Below are 16,312 nucleotides of genomic sequence, written 5' to 3' on the forward strand. Positions count from 1 at the left end.
TATTTATTAGCTACAGTACTAGAAGAATATCCTTATCCTTCAAGAGGACGGCAGCACTTGAATAAAACAGCATTGTTCCACCTTGCCTAGTCGTCTACACATTAATTGACAACTGGTCGTTATCTCTGGACGAACGTACAAAACAACGATTCATTTGTCACCTTCTTTTTATTCTACAAAACCCAATCGAATATGCACTCACGATTCTCTGATGCTTCTTTACAGTATGTAATTAAATCAATATAAACCATGTAAACTATAACCAAAACCAAGTTGATTTTACCAATCTTAAACTTTGTTGCAAGCATAATGAAGAAAGTTAACACACAAGAAGTAGTAGATGATGAAAAAGAGATCTTGAACGATCAGCCATTGCCATTCACCAAGCTTTTAACCTATGCAGATGCACTGGATTACACTCTAATGGCTCTTGCATCCTTGGGCTCCATCATCCATGGGCTTGCTCAGCCACTCGGTTATTTACTGCTTGGGAAAGCCATAGATGCATTCGGGACCAACATACATGATGATGCTAATATGGTTAAAGCCCTCAAGAAGGTAACCATATATAGAAATTTTACTTTTCTAAAAAGTAATTGCTATATAATATTTTAATCTCTATTTTCACTCAGGTTATACCGTTTGTGTGGTACATGGCGTTTGCTACATTTCCCGCAGGAGTTTTAGAAGTAGGAGGGTGGATGTATGCAAGTGAGCGACAAGTAGCACGATTGAGACTCGCATACCTGAAAGCGGTTCTTAAACAAGAGATTGGAGCTTTTGACACAGAGTTAACAAACGGAAAAATCATCACTGGGATTAGTAATCACATGAGTATCATACAAGATGCAATTGGCGAGAAGGTAATGAAAAAATCTATATAGAAAGAAGTTAATCCAATCCATGGTCATGATTTAATGAAATAATTCTCGTATATATGCATGCATGCATGCAGTTGGGCCATTTTCTTTCATGTTTCGCGACTTTCTTTACTGGAGTTGTGATAGCTTTTATATGTTGCTGGGAGGTCGCGTTGCTCACTTTATTGGTTGTTCCCATGATTCTTGTAATTGGAGCGACTTATACGAAGAAAATGAATTCCATTTCAGCCACAAAAGCAGCCTATTTGTCAGAAGCTACAGTAATGGTAGAACAGGTAAGTTTTTGTCTTTTTCATTGAAGTTAAAAGTAAGCAAGTTTATCATTCCAAAAGTGTTTCAAAACTAGACTTTGATTCCATGCAGACAGTTTCTCAGATTAGAACAGTGTTTGCTTTTGTTGGAGAAGGTTCTGCAATAAAATCGTTCTCAGAATGCATGCAGAGACAGTTGATTATTAGTAAGGGAGAAGCGTTGATTAAAGGAGTTGGAACTGGTGTATTCCAGACGGTGACGTTTTGTTCTTGGGCTTTGATCGTGTGGATTGGAGCTCTTGTTGTTGTAGCCAAAAGAGCTCAAGGAGGCGATGTTATAGCTGCAGTTATGAGCATCCTCTTTGGAGCCATGTAAGATTAATCAAAGGATAATATTAATTATCGTCCTCTAATACTCTTAGATTCTTATATTCATCATATATTTCAGATCAATCACATATGCAGCACCAGACATGCAAATCTTCAATCAGGCGAAAGCCGCAGGAAAAGAAGTGTTCGACGTGATAGACAGAAAATCTTTGATAAGTTATGATTCAAAAGGGGAGATTAATCTTAAAAAGATTAATGGAAACATCGAGATACGTGATGTTCATTTTGCTTACCCATCGCGCCATGAAAAAATGATTCTACAGGGATTCTCTTTATTAATCCCCGCAGGAAAGGTTGTGGCTTTAGTGGGTAGTAGTGGTTGTGGTAAAAGCACCATCATCTCTCTGGTTCCAAGATTCTATGATCCTGAAAAAGGTTTGCAATATTCTATAATTCAAGCTGCGATAATCTTAATAACATTAATGTAGTTTGACTTTCTGACCGGATTCCCGTTGACTAGGTGAGGTCTTCGTTGACAATCATAATGTCAAGAATCTTGATGTAAAGTTCCTACGAAAAAATATAGGAGCAGTTTCGCAAGAGCCAGCACTGTTTGCTGGCACAATCAAGGATAACATGAAGGTAGGAAACAAAGATGCAGATGATGAACAGATCCAGAGAGCAGCAACAATGGCAAATGCACACACTTTCATATCCCAATTACCGAATCAGTATTTAACAGATGTAAGTTGCATTATTATCTTATTAACTTGTTTCTCATAAAGAGTTAATCACAAAATTGACAAACAAAAAAAGAAAGTGATATCATAAAAAATTATATCTTAACATTTATTACAAAATGATCACATCAAATTGTTTTTTAGTAGTCACACCACCATTTTCCCTTAATTAGATTTTTTTTTCGCAAAAATAAAATAGCTTATGTTTTGCTTTGGTACTTTCTAGCGAAATAACAATAAAATTCCGTGAAATTGGTTAAGGTTATAGGATCTCTTGACTCATGAGTCATGAGCACTGGCGGATGTATATGGAAACAAAAGGGATGCATAGACCCAACTTGAGTCTCACCATTAGCTATAATTTTAAGAAGTTTCGATCAATACAAACTCACTGTAATTCATTTATGGAATACTTTATTGACTCATTTTGAAAGTTTTAGAACAAAACCTCTCCATGTTAATTGTTAGTATGTAGTGGGTTTTTTGCAAGGATTTATTAAGAGTTTGTTAGTTAGTCAAAATTTTGTGATAAGGCCATGCCTGTTCTAGAATACAAATTGAAATTCACAAAAGATTTATGACGAATGTTTAGTAATACAAATGATAACAAGGGTTCCTAATCTTTGCGACTCTCCAAATGACAAAGGTCAATACAAAATAATTCTTAGTTGTCTTATTTTAATTTTAGGAGCTACTAGGGGATATTAATATTAATACTGCTACTAAAGGATAGGACAAAAGGAATGTCAACATAACATGTTAAGCGTTTTTTACTACTAACTATACTAATATTAGACCAAAGTGCTTAAACCATAATATAATATTCTATTAAAACAAAACAATAAAATAACTCTACTAAAACCAATAAGCTAGTCCAAGGTGAGTTGGGCCTGCCATAATTCAAGTCTTGGGCTTCCTTGCTTGTTTGCTATAGACCCAAGAAGTTTGGAGCGGCCCAAATTTTCACTTTACCCTCAAGTGAAAAGAAATGGTGGATAGCATCAAAATTCAATTCCACATCGAAACACGTTGGCCTAACCCTAGTATGATAGGCAATAACTACATCCACTTGGCCGACTGCATTTATCACATCTCCATTTGTATTAATAGCATCACCATTCTCATCAAAAGATTGAACATGTTCCTCCCTATGAACTATATTCATTCTCAAAAGCCTCCGTACGGATAAGAGATATCCTCACTTGAGGCTTCGGTGGATATTTCAGCCAAACAAACTTTCCATCATTTACTTTCATACATAATTCCACAATCGCCTTCACTATTCCTCGCATATTTGAAGTATTCAAGTTAAAATAGCCAGCAAACTCCTTCAACTTGTACCCAATAACTTCTTTTCCGATATGTCACAATTGTAATCCATTTCAAGAGAAACTAACCATACAAATGCAATAGAAATGCAACATCAATGGTTTCCTTGGTGATTTCTTTTGGTTTGTGAACCAAAATGGTTTATGCTTGCTAATGAACTCCCAATTGTTTGAAACCTTCTGATGCTTTACCATTCTTATATTAAGGTGCTAGCGATTAATTTGAGCATAACAATTGTTGTGATTCTACTACTCAATTCCTTTCACAATTACCAAGTATGCAAGCTCTACGGGTGTAAACAGACAAGATCAATACTCAACAATTCTTTACTATAATTCTCAATTAAAAAGTATCAACATCTCTATGTGTTAAATGTGATTAGAGCATTTGGAGCATTCTTATGGAAACAATTGAGTTCAATAGAGCACTTGGAACTCAATGGAGCATGTGCAAAGGAATGGACCATCAGAGAAAGTAATGGATCTCCTGACAAATGAACGGATATTCTAAAAGGGGGATATGGAGCACCTGGAAGTGGAATGGAGCATTTTGGTGCATGGATGCACCATCTATGCTTGAAGCACCATTCTAGAAGCGCCATTATGGATTCAGAAGCGTCATCCATAATGTGAAAGCACCACTTATTGTCTAGATATGCCATTCTGGAGGAAGAAGCGGCACTTTGAAGGTAGAAGCACCACTATGGTTCTAGAAGCGTCATTCTAGAGGTAGAAGCGTCATTCTGGAGAAAGAAGCACCACGTTGAAGGAAGAAGCGCCAGTATGGTTCTAGAAGCGCCACTCATAAGGAGGAAGGGTCATCCCTTGAGAAGAAGTGTCATTCCTTGCACAAGAAGCGTCATTTTCATGTTGATCAGTTGATGTGCCATCTTGTTGCAAGGATGTGCCATTTATGTTCCTTGATGAGTCGTATGCTATGAAGTCCCCTATGATTCTCAATATTCTTCAAGGAAGCTCAAAAGTTAAAGATGCTCAAGGATTATTATTTGATGTGCCACCATGATGGTTGATATGCCATGATGATCTTAATGTGCCACTCTTGCATCATGATATGCCACTATGGATCATGATGCTCAATCATGTGTGTTGTTGATTCTCATGTAAGAATGAATATTCTAAAAGATGTTGTATGACGGATTGTGATTGGTTGACACCTTTCATGGGTCTATGGGCCAATGGGCTTGGTACATTATGGTTTTAGGTCTGATCATTCAAGTATAAATAAGGATGCATGCTAAGTCATTTTGTATCTTGAATTCTAGTATGTTAGGCGAATCCCTGTGAACACTGTACTTGTAACATCTATTTGAAAGCTCTGAAATAAAGAATATTCCCCTCTTACTTGCGGACTTAGGTCACCTAGACCGAACCACATAAATATTGTGTCTTATATGCTTTTGGTTTTGCTAGTTACCCGCTTTACTTCCTAACACTATGTTGTCCATTTTCTTCCTTCACCCTTAATATCATCTTCGAAAACTCATGATAAGTTACTTCACTAATTGAAGGATAAGTTACTTCACTAACCAAAGGTAGGTCATTAACTTCCAACCGAACTCTTCTTCCATGACATAGCAATTCTCTAGCAAGGGCCTATATACCCATAATAATATCTTCCATTGACATTCCAACACCAACCATTGTTGATGTGTTGCTAATACGAGCATCAACAGTTTCAGTTCCTATCAAACTTATCCAAGCCTTCTTTCCTCACCGGGTTTCCTTCTCCTGGTGTTTTGATCCCTCCATACTACTTCAGGTGAGAAGCTCTTTCTTCTCCAAGATCTTCACCTTTTCCAACAATTCTGCCTTGCAAGAGCCTATCCATCATCTGATCTATTCTTCCAAGAGACACAAAACTATTTTGAAGTGGTTCCTACATTTTCCAACACTTGTTTCATATTATCATGCATTTTGTTGTCATTTCGCCTCCAAAATCAACTGCTATGATACTAATTGATAACCCCATGGATATTTTGGAATACAAACTGAAATTCACAAAAGATTCACGACTCAAATGTTTACCGATATAAGGGTTCCCAATCTTTCAAGATGAAGGGGTCTCTTCAATGACAAAGGTCAATACAAAATAATTTTTAGCCGGAGACTATTAATAATACTACTAAAGGATGGGACAAAAAGGAATGTCACCATAACAAGTCTGTCCCCACTAACTTTGTCCCTCCACTAATATTAGACCTACATGCTTATACCATAACATAATATTCTATCAAAAACAAAACAATAATCTACTAAAGCAAATTAGCCAAATGTATTCCAAGGTGAGTTGGATTGTCATAAATTCACGCTTTGGGCTTCCTTACTTGTTTGCTATAAACCCAACAGGTTTGGGGCTTATAATATCTTAATCTGTTAATATGGACCCCGATTGATATTATTTCTTGATCTGCTACTGCTCATGAGGTTCCATGTTCGACTTCAATAGAAGACTATTTTTGCAGAATTTAGCTAAGCCAAACCCCTTAACAAATTTACTACACCTAACTTCGTTTACATTTCATAGAAAATACTAAAGATAGCAAATTTCGTTATTTTTTATTTCACACCAATGATACTATTTGTTCAGAAAACATCATGTTCATAAAAAAATAATAATTCGTGAAATAAGAAGTTAGAAACAGCAATTCCACAAAATAAATGGTCATTTTGTGATAAACATTGAAGAAGTAATGCAATATAGTCTTCCTATCGCTGGTCTATTTTGTGATCAACTCCCCTCATGAATCACTATAAACCTTGTGATCTAAATAAACTTTTTTGATGGTATTAAGGTAGGACAAAGGGGTGTTCAGTTATCAGGGGGACAGAAACAGAGAATTGCAATTGCAAGAGCTATATTGAAAAACCCTCCGATTCTTTTGCTTGATGAAGCAACAAGTGCACTTGATTCAGAGTCTGAAAAGCTGGTTCAAGATGCACTCGAGAGTGCAATGAGAGGAAGAACAGTCATCTTAATTGCACACAGGATGTCCACCATTGTTAATGCAGATATGATTGTAGTTGTTCAAAATGGACAAGTTACAGAGACAGGAACACACAGTAACTTGCTACAAACCAGCGAGTTTTACAGCAACTTATTTAGCATGCAGAACATCAACACAGAAGGTGGCGTATCTTCCACTAAGGAAACAGAAAAGAAAGATCAACAGGTTTCTGAAGAATTCGCTCAACTTGTTACACCTATAGAAACTAACAAAACCCTAAAAGACACACCCAAAGAAAAACAAGAAGATGGGAATGTGGAAAGAGTAGAAAAAGGGGAAAGAGAGATATTTTTCAGAATCTGGTTTGGCTTAAACAACCAAGAATTTGTAAAGATTGCAGTTGGCTCTTTTGCTGCTGCTTTTTCTGGCATCTCAAAGCCTGTTTTTGGCTTCTTTATTATAACAATCGGAGTTGCTTATTATAAACATGGAGCTAAAGAGAAAGTCGGGTGGTATTCATTACTTTTTTCTGCAATCGGTTTGCTTTCACTTTTCAGCCATACTTTACAACATTACTATTATGGAGTAATTGGAGAAAAAGCAATGACAAACCTCCGCAAAGCTTTATATTCAGGTACTTCTTTCATATTTCAATAATTTCACACCACTATCTTCTATATATTTTTACTGATATGAAATTATGAATTCCTGATTTTCAAATCTTACAGTGGTGCTTCGTAATGAATTAGCATGGTATGACAAGTCTGAAAACAGTGTTGGTTCACTTACCTCACGAATCATCAATGAAACATCAACAATCAAGACTATAATATCTGATCGAATGGCTGTAATTGTTCAATGTATTTCTTCGATCTTGATAGCTACCATAGTTAGCATGATTGTTAACTGGAGAATGGGTTTAGTAGCATGGGCTGTGATGCCATGTCACTTCATAGGTGGTCTAATTCAAGCTAAATCTGCAAAAGGGTTTTCAGGGGACACAGCTGCAGCACATTCAGAGCTTGTCTCCCTTGCTTCTGAATCTGCGACAAACATAAGAACTGTCGCTTCTTTCTGTCATGAAGAATGTATACTGGAAAAAGCTAAATTGTCACTAGATGCGCCATTGAAAAGGAGCAGAAAACAAAGTCTCTGGTACGGATTCATTCAAGGTGTGTCCCTTTGTTTATGGAACATCGCACATGCTGTTGCTTTATGGTATTCGACTGTTTTAGTTGAAAAAAAGCAAGCTAGCTTTGAAGATGGGATTAGGTCATACCAGATTTTTTCACTTACTGTGCCTTCAATCACAGAGCTATGGACTTTAATCCCAACTGTAATCTCAGCTGTAAATGTATTAACTCCAGTTTTTCAAGCCCTAGATCGAAGAACAGAGATTGAACCAGATGAAACAGAGAACCCACCTTCTAGAAAGATCATAGGAGAAATCGAGTTTCAAAACATCCATTTTAGCTACCCATTAAGACCAGAAGTCAAGATACTCGATAATTTCACTTTACGAATTGAAGCTGGATCAAAGGTGGCGTTAGTGGGACCTAGTGGAGCAGGAAAGTCGTCCGTTTTAGCCCTTTTGTTAAGATTCTATTGTCCCCTACAAGGATTGATATTGATTGATGGAAGAGATATAACGACATACAATCTCAGAAACCTAAGGAGACAAATAGGGTTAGTACAACAGGAGCCTTTGCTTTTTAGTTGCTCAATAAGGGACAACATCTGTTATGGAACAGAAGAAGCTTCAGAAAGTGAAATCATAGAGGTGTCAAAAGACGCTAATATTCACGAATTTGTAAGCAATTTGCCAGATGGGTATGATACTGTGGTTGGGGAAAAGGGGTGCCAGCTGTCAGGAGGACAAAAGCAACGAATTGCAATTGCAAGAACACTGTTGAAGAAGCCTGCAATCATGCTTCTTGATGAAGCAACAAGTGCCCTTGATGCAGAATCTGAAAGGGCTGTGGTGAATGCTATGGAATCAATCAACCGGAAAGGGAATGCCGGATTACATTCCACTCAGGTTACAGTTGCACACAGGCTTTCGACTGTTGTACACTCGGATTCCATAATTGTGATGGAAAAAGGTAAAGTGGTGGAAATGGGAACACATTCAGCCCTTGTTGCAGCATCTGAAGGAGTTTATTCTAGATTTTACAGGATTCAGAGCATGAAAAATTAGCAAGTTAGAGAGATAATGAACAAGTTTTAACATCTTATAAATGTCTCAAACAAGAAGCATATTCCCATGTATATCTTTCAATGGAACCATATCTTATTACATAAAGATAAAATTTGGTATCTCTTTTCATCTTCTTGTACATAAGCTGATAAGCATATCCTAGTTTTGATTCATTCCTACCACCTACCTTGTTTCTTCACCTCCTTGTTCCTATCAAAATGGAACAACCCAATCCAATCTCAAACTAATTCATTCAAATCAAATCCTTTAAGAATTAATAAAATAAAAAAAGGAGTTTTTTTTCAATTTTCATACCTTTGAACATGATCAAGAATGACAAGTCGTGGTCCAGGAGGGATGTTCACATCTCTCAAAGCACTGTAGTATCATAAGTTAGGATAATATTAATGAAAAAATGTAAGCTTTTCAAGATTTAAAAGATTTAAAACTTGCCTATCAGTAAGCAATGGCAAAGTGGTGTCAGTCAACAAGCCCTTTTTGAAATTCTTCTCATAATTTTGAAGACCAAGATTAGACAGCATGGATCTAGTTTCACTATATAACACATCTTCAACTGATGGCTTTGAGAATTTTTCCCCTATCTGTACAACAGTTAATGAGTGAAATTATGTATATATACTTTCTTCAGAAGATGGGAAAAGGGAGCAAAATGATAACCTTAAAGATTCCACCCTGAACAAGAGCAAAGAAGACACCAGATGTGATTATATTTGCAGGCTGAGTAGGACTCCCCAAGCCACTAACTAAAGAAAACATGGCTCCAGAACCAAAAGCTGCTACCATACTACAATCATACAGAAAACAACCTGTCCATTTCTTGTGTCTACTAAAAGCAATAAATGAATATTGATAAAATGAAGATTTACCTTGTTTGGACATCATCTTTGCCTCTTAATCTTTTCATGACACAAGATATGCCTGCATTAACACCTGTCATAACAGCAAAATTGCGGGCCTGTATTAAGGGTCCTCCTGCAAGAGCCTGCAATACAACAATCAGTTTAAGTTTAAGAAGATATATTGGTAAAAATTCTCAACAGAATCGCACTTTCCAAAATCCAATTGCATGACTTTAGACCTAATTATCTTACAGAGTTTAATTGAGGGTTAGTTCTTTCAACAAAAGACCTAATTGCAACAACATCGGTTCATAATCACAGTATCAATCCACAAACATATCAACATTGTGTATACAAAGATGTTATCGATAATCACGGGACAGAAAAATCACGTCTTGAAACAATTCATCAAATTCCCAAAATCCGAAACCCTCGGAAATGATGATGGTAAAAAAAACTTGAAGAAAAACAGTAACCTGGGCTTGCTGGAAGGAGGCCATGGTCTGTGAATTAATAGAGGCGCCGGGAGGTGGTGTGGGGGGGAAAGCGGAGGAGACGTCGTTGGTGAGTGTACCCATAAAACCACCCATGGCGGCGCCCTGGGCTGCGCTTGTGAGAGTCACAACGGCGGCCTCAACAGGTAAAGACTGTTTGGCAAGCCACGACTTGAAGCCATTCTCTAAATCTTTGTACTTGGTTTGCAACTGTGTGATTGGATTGTGAGCCAAATCTTTTGGCGTATGAACAGCTAGCTCGCCTTGTTTTCCTTCCCCCATTGAAGAAGACGAAAGCCGGAAACTTTAAGTTGCTAAGGGGATGAGACGGTGGGTTTTGGTTTCTGGATTGGGTTGGATGGAAGAATAGCAAAGTAACAGTAGACGACGGGTTTTGTACTACTCTAATTTTCCATATCTAGCCATTGATTGTGTACTTAGCTCAAACACCCATGTTCTATCTTTTCTAATTCCGTAAGGCATTTGTTAATTTTAGGCAAGATGAGTTTCTCATGATTTTCCACCTTGTTTCATTATTTTGTATCTTTTGAAAAAAAAACTAAGGAACGCCTAAAATTGTATACACGATGCTATTCAAGATAATAAATTATTTTATCTAATTTTATGTAAAATACATGTACAATAATCTCTTATACAATGTACAATGATGCAAATGAAACTATGATAAGACATATCAATATAGAAACTTGTGAGATGGCGTTTGATGATGTGTTTGTCCGCATAGATCCTCTTATCTTGTCATTTTTCATATGTGGAGCGCTCAATGTTCCAACCCCAGTTCCGGTTTCAATTCCAGTCCCGGTACTAATACCAGTACCTGTTCCGGGACCAACTGTTTGGTCCATCCTGCATTGCAAACCAAAAAAAATCAGGAATGAGGATATAATGGCCACAATTGGCATCAAAGCTTGCTAAATCAAAACTTTGTTGATCTATTTGCTTTTGTGATAGCTAGAATGAAAAAGTTACCCATTGTTGGGGCAAAATATGATGGCATATTCATAGGCGTTGCAGGTAAACGTGCTTGTGCCATCATCAAATGCGTAGCTATAAGCTCGAGGACACGCTCTCTTAAAAATGCTCGAGTAGTAGGATGGCCGACATGTATTTGGATTTGCATATTGCCCACTGCAACAATACTGGTCCATTCCAAATGCACCACAAGCACTGTTGCACGCGATTACCCCACCTACTCCTCCACCATCCCCACCCACCACCTGAAGCTCTTTTGGGCACCCTGTATATGTTTTCTATTATCTAAACATATTGAAATACAAACATGAAGTTGGAAGATATATAAAGATTTGACATGAGAATCAAGATTCAATACTCACCTATGTTAATATCGGATGCACAACCCGTGGCATTACAACCACCAGAAGTGGACCTTGGGACAGCAATGATGGGAAGATTGTATCCATCCACAAAACTAACGTCATAATAATCCAAATTGTTGTAGCCTCCTATGGTTATCTCAAAAAGGGAGGCAGGAGGGGTAGCACCCATCCCACCACACTCCATCTTCCCTCCACAATCTGCGGTTTCACATTTACCTACACCAGATGCATCAAACGTACAGCCTGTTCTTGCCCATACCCTACCAGACCATGATGGAGTCGTAGGGATTTGTGCACTTTGGCCTGAATTCAACTGGAACCCTGTTGTTGGAAGTGGAGTAGTGCCTGCACCAGAAAGTGTGGCTGGCCATATTGTAAAAGGACAGTTGTTGGTTATGGTGAAGAGAGCAGCCGAAGAACTTGAGATCAGGAAAAAGGAGACGAGAAAGATGACATGAATGGTGAATTTGAAGGTTGATATTGTAAGCATATTAATTAAACGCATGAGGGTTGTGTTTTGTTCACAAATGGGGTCATGTGGTGCACCATATATGGGCCATGAGGTTGCTTTGATAAAAGGGGTTTAAAAAACGTTGCTTTTTAGCATGCAATGGGTGGCCTTTGTAGTAAGTAATTCCTTTCTTTAGAAATTTCATGAGATGAAATCAGAAATAAGTGTTGGAGGTGTGTTCATGGTGAGAAAATGTATAATATTGGTGAGGCGAATGAGGTGAGTTAACTTGATGTGGGGTGTAGGTTGCCTAAAGATGGTTGTGAAAAGAGTAATCTAAAGATTCCTAAATCCTAATAATCTAATATGTAGATCTCAAAAGACACTATTTGAGGAAAAACGCAAACAAAATTCCCTCCTATAAAGTTTATCCTAAGAGCATCTACTAAGGTCCAAAGTTTTTGTGAAACTGTGAGAAAAAAAAAAAAATAGCCACAACGATTAAAAAAAAAAAAAACTTTTTTAACGTGTACATGGTCCATGTACACGCTTCTTAAATCTAAAAAACTATTTCTATAAAAATTTAGACGAGTGCATCATGATTCATGAATGTTCATTTCACCTTTTTTTTTTTTTTTTTTTTAACTTTTTATATAGAAAAGTTACTATATAAGTATATATCAATAATCAATCTAAAAGAAAATTACACTTATCAAAACGACATCGCTTGAAGAGAGTAGTTGACGAAAGTTGGACCCTAGCCGATGCTATCGGGGGGACTAAGCCACTGATGCGACCAAGAATGGCGAAATCACTGCCTAAATCCAAAACCCTAGATTTCACTTCCATCCACCACCATCATCCCCTCGTAGATGCTGACTATGAAACATCTCCTGCTCTTCTTCTTCACCTTCCTCCACATATTCTACGAAAATTGGGTCCCTAACCCCTCCTGCAACGTGGTTCACAGTGGCAACAATCAAGAAATCGATCAGGGAGACCTTACAAAAGTGGAAGATGATCTTAAGGTTATGATGGTCGCTGATTTGCTCTTGACGGGACATGAAACAGCATCTGGATCCTTTGATCTACACTTGAAAGACTTCTTCTTTTCTCGATTCTTCAGAGTACGTAATTTGTTAAATTGTCTGAGTAACTGTTAAATCATATATGATCATTATGCTTCAACATCGCATTGCGCAAGCGATGATGGTGATTTCGACTTACAAATTCTGTAGTCTGATATATAGGATAATAGGTTGTTGCATTGCATTAAAATGTACTCTGTGAATCCCTTCCCCTCACTTTTCAACTTTAATCGGTTCAATTATTGTTGTTGTATACAACTGTGTCTAATAATATGCTATTATTATTGCTCAGCCAATTGGTGTCTTCCTTTGAAGGATTCACACATAAAAGATTCATAATCTGATCCCTCACATGTTGATATTTCAACCAGAAATCATTTGAATTCCTGAAGCCTGATATGCTGATTGTATTAGGAGACGTATCTGCACAAGGAGCAAAGTTAAGTACAAGCAAATGGTCATTTGTGCTACAAGAATTTCACAGTCTGTTGGGTCCATTTCTTGACCTACCATACCATGTCGTTCCTGGAGATAGAGACATCGGAGAATGCAATGGCCTGAAAGAAAAATCTGTCAACAAAATAACTAGAAATTTTCCAGGATTGGATTCCGGTGGTTGTGGTGCATTTGAAATTGGTAATGTTAATTTTGTCTCACTTAACTCCGTGGCATTGCTATGTGGAAACAGCGACCTACGTTTTAGTGTTGAAAAGGCTCTGGAAAGAGAACGTATAGAAATGGAAACGGAAAGCACAATTGATGAGTCCTCCGGAATCAAGATTCCAAAGTATGACATTAATTGGAGAGAAAACACAATGTCTTCCGGTTCGGGTCCTGTACTTTTGCTCCACTTTCCATTGCATCAAACAGAAAACAACTCAAGACCCGAACCATCAAAAACAAGGTAGATAGAAATACAAAGATCTTTTAGACTTTTAGTAGTTACAAGTTATAAAATATTGTATCTAAATTCTAACATAAATTTATTATTTTTTCTAGCCAACATATTGGGGTTGGACCATATGAATTATCACAAAGGCTTCCACCAAATGCAACTGAATATATCTTCCATGCTCTTAGGCCTAGGATGGTTTTTAGTGCACATGCTCAAAGTTTTTCAGATCGGATTCATCCAGATGGGACCCGCGAGATAGTTGTTCCTGCCATGTCATGGGATACAGGGAAGAACCCTGCTTTTGTTGCTGTAACCTTTAGAAAGAATAAGAATGCTACTTCTGCCATTGTTAGCCATTGCAAGCTTGCTGGAAGATCTCATGTTCTACTGTTTTACATGTCTCTATTCTTTCTGCTCATATTAACTGTTCAAACAGCTTTAAGAAGTTGATATAAATTGGCCTCTCAAATTCATGAACCATTTGCTTTCACAGGAAATGACTACAGTGTAATTTGTCACCTTGTGTTTGTGTTTGACTTTTTGCAATCTCAAGATTAACTACTTTGAGAACTCATGTTTATAAAGTTGATCATAAACACTTCAAGAAAGATGAGATGTTATTAAAATGCGAGAGATATTTTCAAAATAAGAAAGCCAAGTGGCGCTGATGTGTTATGTTTGATCAACCACGATTAGAAAACTAATGTTGCCCAATAAACCTATTTTAAAATGTTTATTTTTCGTACATGCTCTCACGTTATAAGCTTATATGTGCAAGTAGGATGTGATGAAAAATACTATTAAAAAATCTAAGGAAATGTTAAAAACTACTATAAAAACATGTATGTGATAGGTATATAAACATTTGTAAGGAAGATGTCGCTGGGCCGGCTTTCATGTTCAAGTTTTATGTTGATATTAGCATAGATGACCAATGAATCTTTCTTCTAAAACTTTAAAGGCATAAAGTCTCGTTGGTATAGCCAAGGAAGAAAAGATGGCATTTGTTGAACAAGTACTTCGAGAGGCCAATAGGTCGGGTAACAACGACTATAACAAATATGGTGAGGTGTCATGTCACTGTTATCTCGTTCAGGCCCGGTTTTAAGGGAGGGCAAGAGGTGCAGCCGCACAGGGCCCCCAAAAAAATAGGGCCCGAGTTTTAATTAAATTATATATTTAATAATTAAATATATATGAAACTATTCGAATTTTTCCATAAAATGTGTATAGCTCAACTGGCAAAAGAGTCTTTCCTTTTCAACCAAGCGATAGTCTGTTTGACTCATATTCATGACATTTTGATTTTTAAAATTCAAATTACAGTTTTGACCCTTACTTTATGCTATATATTTCATAATCAACCCTTACTTCCAATATGTTTAGCAAATCAGTTTTTAAAACTTACATAATTAACCCTTGAACTTTTTATAAAATTCCATATGTTTCTTTTTAATTAATCTGTTTACTTTTAAGTTTTCCGTAACGACAATTCACCGTCTTAAGTTTGTTTACCTTATATATTAAAAATTATATTTAGGGCCTCATTTTTTTTAGCACAAGGCCCTTAAAATCTCCGAGCCGGCCCTGACCTCGTTATTACACAAATATCACATAAGTTTGGTACATCCACCACTACATATTATCTTTTTTTAATTAAAAATAAATGAAAATACTAGATATTTAATTAAAATAAAAACATCACATTACATACATCTAAAAAATACCGAAAATTAAACAAATAAAATAAAATTAAACATAAAAATACCGAACATTCAAATAATCCTAAAATTATATAAATAAAAATAAAAGCTTCATAAAATATACATAATTCAAAGATAATTTACTAATCGTCGTCCATGTTGTTTTGATATAGATGTTCTGTTAGATTTTCTCGAAGACATTGTCATGTTTCAACATCTTGAATTTCATATACTCTGCCTAAAATTTCGATCGAACGGTGAATAAATTGTTGATCTGCATTAACTTTGTCATTCTTATCATACGTGCAAATTGGACTACATTTATATTCAACTATCATATTATGTAATATGATACATGCATACATCATTGTTTGTATCCATTCATTATTCCAAAGTTATTCAACGTGTTTCACTACATGTCATTTCTGCTTGAGGATTCCAAATACCATCTTTATGTCCTTTCTACCGGATACTTTTCGTTTTTGTGTATTTCCTTGCTTTTTCATTTTAAGGTACCGCACATGCCATCATAAAGGTGGATTAATCTGGGTATATCACATCATAAAAGTAATAAAAGTATTTGTATTCATGTATGTTCACCATGAACGACATATCGGGTGCTCGGTGGACCCTATAACCCCAAAGTACACATGAAAAATCCACAAACTATGAGATGCAACAGCTTCTAGTATCAAAGATGGTTTACATGTCACCCTGTGTAAATTGATCACACCATGGATTTGGACATCTTTCACACACCCAATGCGTAC

At 36.6% G+C, this 16,312-nt stretch overlaps 4 protein-coding genes across 4 annotated transcripts; 2 read left to right on the forward strand and 2 right to left on the reverse strand.

Moving 5' to 3' along the window:
• The first annotated feature begins 309 nt into the window (after positions 1-309).
• LOC145072545 (ABC transporter B family member 19-like) lies at positions 310-8,693 on the forward strand. Its single transcript, XM_079018993.1, has 8 exons — positions 310-558; positions 633-863; positions 956-1,156; positions 1,245-1,504; positions 1,581-1,897; positions 1,983-2,206; positions 6,344-7,130; positions 7,225-8,693. Exons 1-8 carry the CDS (start codon positions 310-312, stop codon positions 8,691-8,693), a joined length of 3,738 nt encoding a protein of 1,245 aa, XP_078875119.1.
• Positions 8,694-8,706: 13 nt separating this feature from the next.
• LOC145072547 (chloroplastic import inner membrane translocase subunit HP30-2-like) lies at positions 8,707-10,482 on the reverse strand. The gene is made up of 6 exons (XM_079018995.1): positions 10,030-10,482; positions 9,581-9,696; positions 9,372-9,498; positions 9,147-9,295; positions 9,009-9,071; positions 8,707-8,903 (listed from the first exon to the last, which is right to left on the reverse strand). Exons 1-6 carry the CDS (start codon positions 10,327-10,329, stop codon positions 8,870-8,872), a joined length of 789 nt encoding a protein of 262 aa, XP_078875121.1. The 5' UTR covers positions 10,330-10,482; the 3' UTR covers positions 8,707-8,869.
• A 121-nt stretch (positions 10,483-10,603) lies between these two features.
• LOC145072546 (pathogenesis-related thaumatin-like protein 3.5) lies at positions 10,604-12,309 on the reverse strand. The gene is made up of 3 exons (XM_079018994.1): positions 11,403-12,309; positions 11,038-11,305; positions 10,604-10,914 (listed from the first exon to the last, which is right to left on the reverse strand). The coding sequence occupies exons 1-3, from the start codon at positions 11,908-11,910 to the stop codon at positions 10,698-10,700; spliced, it is 993 nt and encodes a 330-aa protein (XP_078875120.1). The 5' UTR covers positions 11,911-12,309; the 3' UTR covers positions 10,604-10,697.
• Positions 12,310-12,574: 265 nt separating this feature from the next.
• On the forward strand, positions 12,575-14,319 carry LOC145075155 (uncharacterized). The gene is made up of 3 exons (XM_079021453.1): positions 12,575-12,983; positions 13,316-13,848; positions 13,944-14,319. The coding sequence occupies exons 1-3, from the start codon at positions 12,729-12,731 to the stop codon at positions 14,287-14,289; spliced, it is 1,134 nt and encodes a 377-aa protein (XP_078877579.1). The 5' UTR covers positions 12,575-12,728; the 3' UTR covers positions 14,290-14,319.
• The last annotated feature ends 1,993 nt before the right edge of the window (positions 14,320-16,312 follow it).

This window comes from Lactuca serriola, chromosome 9, assembly GCF_051521515.1.
Source record: "Lactuca serriola cultivar US96UC23 chromosome 9, Lser_US96UC23_V15, whole genome shotgun sequence".
In the NCBI taxonomy this organism is placed as follows: domain Eukaryota; kingdom Viridiplantae; phylum Streptophyta; class Magnoliopsida; order Asterales; family Asteraceae; genus Lactuca; species Lactuca serriola.

What these genes read in the sequence shown, in the direction of transcription:
- LOC145075155 (XM_079021453.1), top strand. Translation starts at nt 12,729, where the DNA reads ATGCTGACTATGAAACATCTCCTGCTCTTCTTCTTCACCTTCCTCCAC. An exon ending in TCTTTTCTCGATTCTTCAGA is followed by an intron (nt 12,984 to 13,315) that starts GTACGTAATTTG and finishes TATTTCAACCAG; the next exon opens with AAATCATTTGAATTCCTGAA. An exon ending in CCCGAACCATCAAAAACAAG is followed by an intron (nt 13,849 to 13,943) that starts GTAGATAGAAAT and finishes TATTTTTTCTAG; the next exon opens with CCAACATATTGGGGTTGGAC.
- LOC145072547 (XM_079018995.1), bottom strand. Translation starts at nt 10,329, where the DNA reads ATGGGGGAAGGAAAACAAGGCGAGCTAGCTGTTCATACGCCAAAAGAT. An exon ending in TTGCCATTGCTTACTGATAG is followed by an intron (nt 9,072 to 9,146) that starts GCAAGTTTTAAA and finishes ATGATACTACAG; the next exon opens with TGCTTTGAGAGATGTGAACA. An exon ending in ATTCTTGATCATGTTCAAAG is followed by an intron (nt 8,904 to 9,008) that starts GTATGAAAATTG and finishes CCATTTTGATAG; the next exon opens with GAACAAGGAGGTGAAGAAAC.
- LOC145072546 (XM_079018994.1), bottom strand. Translation starts at nt 11,910, where the DNA reads ATGCGTTTAATTAATATGCTTACAATATCAACCTTCAAATTCACCATT. An exon ending in TGCATCCGATATTAACATAG is followed by an intron (nt 11,306 to 11,402) that starts GTGAGTATTGAA and finishes AAACATATACAG; the next exon opens with GGTGCCCAAAAGAGCTTCAG. An exon ending in ATATTTTGCCCCAACAATGG is followed by an intron (nt 10,915 to 11,037) that starts GTAACTTTTTCA and finishes TTTGCAATGCAG; the next exon opens with GATGGACCAAACAGTTGGTC.
- LOC145072545 (XM_079018993.1), top strand. Translation starts at nt 310, where the DNA reads ATGAAGAAAGTTAACACACAAGAAGTAGTAGATGATGAAAAAGAGATC. An exon ending in ATTCTATGATCCTGAAAAAG is followed by an intron (nt 1,898 to 1,982) that starts GTTTGCAATATT and finishes CCCGTTGACTAG; the next exon opens with GTGAGGTCTTCGTTGACAAT. An exon ending in CGAATCAGTATTTAACAGAT is followed by an intron (nt 2,207 to 6,343) that starts GTAAGTTGCATT and finishes GATGGTATTAAG; the next exon opens with GTAGGACAAAGGGGTGTTCA.